Raw genomic sequence first — 6,822 nt, forward strand, 5'->3', positions numbered from 1 at the left:
TTTAACAGAACCATAGATAACTATCTGAGAATTGTGGTCAACAATAAGCAGGATAATTGGGATACGCAACTTGCTCCATTCTTATTAGCCTATCGACCAGCAGTCCATGAATCCACTGGCAAATCTCCGGCAAAAATCTTATTTGGGAGGGAATTGCGACTTCCATTGATCTACTCACAGGAAGACCGGAAGATTTACAAATTGGCGAAGATTATGGACTCAAGCTAGCAGAACAACTGAAACTTGTACACGATGCGGTCAGAACAAAATTGAAGATCGAATCTGATCGAATGAAGAGCCGATATGACGCCAGACCGAGTCAAGTCGGATTTAGCGAAGTTGAACGAGTTTGGTTTTTCAATCCCCGACGGACAAAAGGCCGTTGTCCAAAGCTTCAAAACTCCTGGGAGGGACCCTAAACGATAATCACCAGACTCAACGATGTCACATATCGAATCCAGAAGAGCCCCCAGGCAAAATTTAAAGTTGTCCATATTCACCGTTTGGCCAGATATAACGATGATCCAGGAGTTACCTAATCGGGGCGATCAGGGTTTAGAACGGGGGCAGTGTAACGGAAATGGCCTGGGGTACTCACGTTTGGAAGGGGGATCGAAATTCATGGTATTTCAGTAAATGGGAGCCCCATTTGGGCCCCATTTACTGTCAAATATAACACTGAGAAGCTGGAAATTTCACACCTGGGCTGGAGATTTCGAGAACCTTCTGGGTTACCTGGAGGAAACTATATAAGCGACGACGAGAACCATGGGGGGTCAGTGAAGTGACAGCAGCGGCAGAGTTCAGAAGAGGTTAAACCCCGCGAGTCGGAAGACCGAGTTTTCCGTTTGTTATTGTTATTGTTTGTGAAGTTGACGTTAATTTAGAAGTTAGTTTGTTCCTGTTCCGTAGTTAAAGTCATACCGAGTGGAATAAAAGTTGGAAGCTGAAGAAAGAGTTTGATACTCGGCCATCCACGGTACAATATTTTACGTTTGCTGATGACACAGTACAACATTTAGGAATGTTTTTCAGGCTTTGAAGCCGTGGTCTATGGGAAATTCTTCCTTCCTTAGGAAAAAATTCCCATAGACCACGGCTTCAAAGCCCAGAAAACATTCCTAAATGTGATTTAACCGGCCGTGAAAGCCTTCATAGTCTGATGACACAGTACTAGTCTACACAGGAAAGTCTGAATAAAGATATTAACTGTGATCTTGAACATTATGTTAGTTCACTGAGAGATTTACTGAAAGGAAAAGCAGCCACGACCTTCAAAAAGACCGAAAACCACCCCTTTGAGGAGCTACGAAATACCGTAGATTACTCCCCAGAGGACAATGGTCCCAGGAAAAAGAGGCCCAGACACCAGATGGCCCAATAGGGCAATAAATAGGTACAAACAGTCAACTGTAGAGTGCTGTAAGTGTATAATTTTTAAGATAGTCTGATAGAAGTAGTATTGAGTAGTGTAGTGCTTGTGACAAATTAGTAAGATGCCTATTCTAGCAGTTAGCTAGCATGGAGAGAATGAGAGGTGAAGGCATACGGATGCCAGAGCTGAACCATTCTTATAGAAGACCACAAGTTTTGACCACAAGACAACGGGATTTTTTTAGTTGGTAGAAATCCAACACTATCTGGTGTCACGGGACACTGGGTGTCTTCGAGAAGATTTTTTATCCTCCAGCCGCCGCCGGGCGAACAAAAAAAATATGTTAGTTGGTTATATAATAATATGTTAAAAATTAATGTAGACAAAACAAAATATGTTATCTTTAAGCAAAAAAATTAAACTGTAAATCAATTCAATATAGCTATAAATGGATGTATTCTGCAAAGAGTCACATCAATGGAGTATCTCGGACTGGTCATGGATGATGGGCTGGTTTGGTTGGTTAGAAAATATAACAAATGATTCCATTTATTTTTAGATGTAGAGACTATTTATCAAATGAAACAAAAAACCATTTATACAGTGCTTTCTTCATGTCACATCTAAGGTATCTTCCACCAGTGTATGGGGTTTGTGGTGAAACTCTTTTGAATACTGTCCAAATTTTACAGAGCAAAATTTTAAAAATATTATATAAGTTAAATAAAATGACAAGTTCAGAATTATTGTATACTTTGTTAAATTAAAATAAAATAAGGGAAATTGCAGGGTTTGATCAATGTTAATTAGTGTTTAAAATCATCAACAGCTTACATAAAACTAACATGCAATTTATGTTTATTAATGAAGTTCCAACAAGAACACAGAATAACATTTATCAAACACGGGTAAGGAGTAATATAGGCTTAAGCAATCCAATAACGCGGGCATCAGCATCATTTAATGAACTACCTCTGGATGTAAGAAATAGCGGTAATTTCAGGGAATTTATAAAAAATCTAAAGAAAAACTTAAATATAAGCTAGGTAATGTGAAGAATTTTATCTGATGCTAGACATATAGGTCAAACATATAAATTTAGTACTCGAGGCCAGTGGTTCAAGTACTGTTTAAAGTTCATGTTCAACATATTGTAAAATCTTAAAATATTCTCAGAATTCGAATTAGAAAATTTATAATCGACAATACAAGAGAAAGGAAGAAAAGGAGAAAATAAAGCTAAGACTGAAGTTAGGAGACCTATTCTATCATAAAGGAGACGACGGCTCGACGGATGCAGGAGTAGGTTTCATAATAAACAAGAGAGACGAGGGCACAGTTGTCCAGATATATGGTGAGAAGGCTTGAAAGTTGCATTTCTTGTGCTAAGAACGAGCGCAAAAAAGATACTAAAAGTTATTTACGTGTATGCCTCAACAACTACACATTCAGACCAGGAAGCAAAAATATTTTATGAGGACATTGCAGCCGCAATGGAAAAATAACAACTCGTACAATCTTATTATAGGAAATCTGAATGAAAAACTTGGATATAAAGAGGATAATATTGAGTCCACTATGTGTGAACATGGATTTGACCAGGATCAAATTTTGAATCTGATGATGGCTCGCCGAAACGTAATGAAATAAACGATGTTCAAAACTTTTACTTCACACTCTGACTGAGACCCAGGAAAGATAAAATCATCATAACTTGAATATATCAATATGGCCCAGCGCTTTCGGCTGTTAAATCATCATCAGGGCCACTGAAAATACAAAAAGTAAAGATAGGCACCTTTGGGGAGTCAAGAACCTGAAAAGAGTAAAATATAGCAAAAACTTACAAGTATGCCAACCAACGGTGGGGCCGTCAGAAAACACAAACAACACCCGACGGGAAACGGACCAACATGAAACTGCTCACGCCTGCGTTCATGAAATTTTGCTCACAATTAAAATAAAACTTTAAACTTAGAAGTAAAATTAAGATTAAAATCTTTAACCAATCCTGAAAGGTCCACAAAAGTGAAAAATTTTTGAAAACGTTAAAATAAAAACCCTGGACTGGTTAAAATGAGTAGCCAGCGACCAGTCCAACACTGAGATAATGTGGTTCTCGGCAATTTAGAAGCCACGAGAAAAGTTATCTTGGATGGAAGAAAAAGAAGGTTAATGTAGATTCTTCCATCCATCTGCTATATGCTGGTGGAATTATCATATATTAAAAAAGGGAAAACGTGGAATTGGAATCAGGTAATTCAGTTAAAACGCGAGGAAACCAAAAATAAACAAACCATAATTGACAGTCTCATACCCAACCCCACAAACACTGCGGGGAGACAAACAGGAAGCCAACGATGATATCAGGTCACGATGAACCGGTGGTTCACCCGGTGAATGAACGTGATCACCCAATGGCTGAAGGGACGACCACTTACTTCAAACGATACAATCCCTTTAAAATGTGGGGAAATCACAATTGAAGATCACCTATGTGTTCAAGCAATCAGAATCCACCCTGGCAGTATTCCTGAGTATCTTGAAATCCTCCAGCAACTTCAACCTGAAGCGAGAACTATGGACGTTGCGGGCGAATCCTTTCATTCGCGTCGCGTGCAAAAGTGTGACCTGAAATAGACACATGTCCGAAATTGGACTTATCGAGGCACGTTAGATGTTCCTTAACTCGGGTCTCCAGTCTTCTAATGGTCTTGCCAATAAAGGACACATGACACGAGGAACAGTTGAACTTATATATACCGCTCCTATCTAGCGCGCTAATGACGTCGTTCTTGCGGCACAAAACACTCCCCAGACTATTGTCAGACCTAAATGAGATATTAACATGTTCCAGGTCCTTGTAAAGTTTAGACGCCCTCTGCGGACCCAAATTTTGAAGATGAAATTGTTATTGAGTCTATTAAAGCAGGGGGAAACATATTGCATAAACATATCGGCCGGCTTTTCAGTGCATGTCTCTTGAAGGGAACAGCACCTTCCCTGTTATAATGATGTAATAATCATATTGCACAAAAAAGGAGACATCGCAAAACTAGAAGACTATAAATGCATAAGCTTACTGTCACATGTCTACAAACTCTTTATGAAGATTATAGCTAAGCGTCTGATATCTAAATTAGATTTATAGCGGCCGCTTGAACAGGTAGGATTTATAGCAGTGTATGACACAAACGACCACCTTCAAACGACTAAGACTCTAATAGAAAAATGTATCGAGTATAACAAGCCACTTGTCCTGGTATTTATAGAATTCGAAAGGGCTCTAGACCTCGTAAATCAACACAAAATGTTGCTCGCGCTGGCGGATTGACTTGTATTGATCATTGATATATAATTTCCAACTGAAAAACACCTGCATGTGTAAGGTTACATGGAGACACAAATAAATGTCAATTCGAAAGAAGAATTCGTCAGGCCGACACAATATATCCTAAACTGTTTCCTACAGTTTTGAATATGCCTATAAACAGTAAACTTGGACGAAATGGTCCAAGTCCAAATAGTGGTGACGTTCGCTGATGACATTGTCCTAAGACAAAGCACATACTACGTAGAAGACCCTTCATGAAACGAGCAAAGAAGTCGGTTTAAAAATAAATTTTGCGAAGACGCAATGTGTGACCACCTTTAGGTTTAGCTTAGGTAGGAGTATTGAGCGAGTTGCCTCATATAAATATTTGGGACACGAGGTTAGTATTGGCCGAGATAATCAAACCTGCGAGTTGAACAAGAGAATAGGGTTGTCGTGGACGGCATTTGGACAGCTTAGGGATATTTTCAATTCAAACATTCCTATATGTCTCAAGCAGAAAACGTACAATCAATGTACCTACACTGTCAGTTTTTAGCCATGGGGCTAAAACGTAATGCTTATATAGTTTCCTCCAGGTAACCCAGACGGTTCTCGAATTCTCCAGCCCAGGTGCGAAATTTCCCGCTTGTCAGTGTCATATTTGACAGTAAATGGGGCGCAACTGGGGTCCCCATTTACTGAAATACCATCAATTTCGATCCTCCAATTCCAAATTTGCTGTAAACAAACTACTAGCTACCAACGTTCAATAACATGAATCAAACAGCTTAAGAAGAAGTAAAAGAAAATCATTAATGAGTGTCATTAAATAATATTAAACATTTGCCACGATATTCGCGAGTATTGTGTACTGATGCACTATTTCTGGCAAGAAAATTGAGGATGTGTCCAAGATCACTCGTAAGTAGAATTTGCTAAAAGTAATGCAGACAATTTGAGTCTGAAGTTTTTGTGCTTTTAAAATTAAACCCGCAACACTTGCTGGATACTTTTGGAGGTACGATCCAATATTTGCTCAATATTTATGAGACCGAATGCCTAGATCTGTTAGAATAATCAGAAATTGTTTTAGTAATTGTAGCATATAAGTGTTAACAGCAATCGTGCACAGGATTAAACTAAATTTGAATATATTTATGGATAACAGCTAAGGCACACCGTAATAATTGTTATCAATTTAAATTTTCAGCATTATAAACATTTGATGCTGGAACTCAGTTTAATAGTGAAACAGTATAGCAGAACACATTTAATAGCAAAAGTTAAAATGGCCTCACCAACTACATCTAAATAGCCAACTTGGCTCTTCATGGGGTCGGTGTTGATTTGACACATATACCATCCCTTATCGGAATTTCTAATATCACGTATATGCAAATACCAGTTTCGGTGCTCCGTATGAGTCACTGCTATCCTATGATTCTTCGTGATAACGTGACTGTGGATTGCTAGAATAGTTTGTGTGTCCACTCGTAGCCAAGCCACCTAAAAATTAAGAGTTGTCAATTAATTTATTGTTGGTAATCGTATATTAATATATTATACAATTATTTATCTTTGCCCATATTATTTTCAAACATAGTGACGTGCCGCGAAGTAAAATTATTTTTTGTTATTCCTTTTTCCGCCATAAACACCCCTCGCATTCACCCTTAAACTAATGGTGCGCGGTGGCGGTCAGTGCGTCCGGGCTCGAGGGTGCCGCCGGGGTGCGGTTGGGAAAAAGGGATCGTACGGTCAGTCCTGTGAACCAGTCCCGAAGGAAACGCGTACGGAGACAGTCTAGAGTACTCCAAAAAGAAGGCTACCGACGCCACGCCACGCCATTTTGTTTTCTTTTTTTTTGAGTGCTGGATTTCAAGAAAATCCAGTTTTTTCCGGAGCATCCTTGCTCCTTGATCCCCCGGGAAACCGGGGAACCCACCGCGAGACTATTGTGCGCGCCCGGAGACCAGACTATTTGCCCGCCGCGGTACGTGGGACAATTGTGCGCGCCACAGGTACCCGCCATAGACTCCCGTAATTTTAGTTTATTTTATATATTATTAATTGTAGTTGGTTGCAGTTCTGTTTGTTCGTTGTTGTTTTGTTGTTTGTTTTGTTTTTTTTT

The 6,822-nt window shown here is 39.2% G+C and overlaps 1 protein-coding gene and 1 long non-coding RNA gene across 5 annotated transcripts in view; one reads left to right on the forward strand and one right to left on the reverse strand.

The window, feature by feature from the left end:
• The window catches only part of LOC109541240 (neurotrimin), an 83,205-nt gene that overhangs the window by 42,277 nt on the left and 34,106 nt on the right, over positions 1-6,822 (reverse strand). For all 4 annotated transcript variants that reach the window (XM_048661495.1, XM_048661494.1, XM_048661493.1 and 1 more), the window contains exon 3: positions 5,990-6,197. In XM_048661495.1, coding sequence (XP_048517452.1) covers positions 5,990-6,197 — 208 coding nt within the window. The remainder of the gene's footprint in view (positions 1-5,989; positions 6,198-6,822) is intronic.
• The window catches only part of LOC125502645, an 8,742-nt gene continuing 7,140 nt past the window's right edge, over positions 5,221-6,822 (forward strand). Inside the window, exon 1 of the long non-coding RNA XR_007280413.1 lies at positions 5,221-5,612. This is a non-coding gene — a long non-coding RNA (uncharacterized LOC125502645). The remainder of the gene's footprint in view (positions 5,613-6,822) is intronic.

Source organism: Dendroctonus ponderosae, unplaced genomic scaffold (genome assembly GCF_020466585.1).
Source record: "Dendroctonus ponderosae isolate FM_Combo_2020 unplaced genomic scaffold, Dpon_F_20191213v2 Dpon_F_20191213_1, whole genome shotgun sequence".
Classification (NCBI taxonomy): Eukaryota; Metazoa; Arthropoda; class Insecta; order Coleoptera; family Curculionidae; genus Dendroctonus; species Dendroctonus ponderosae.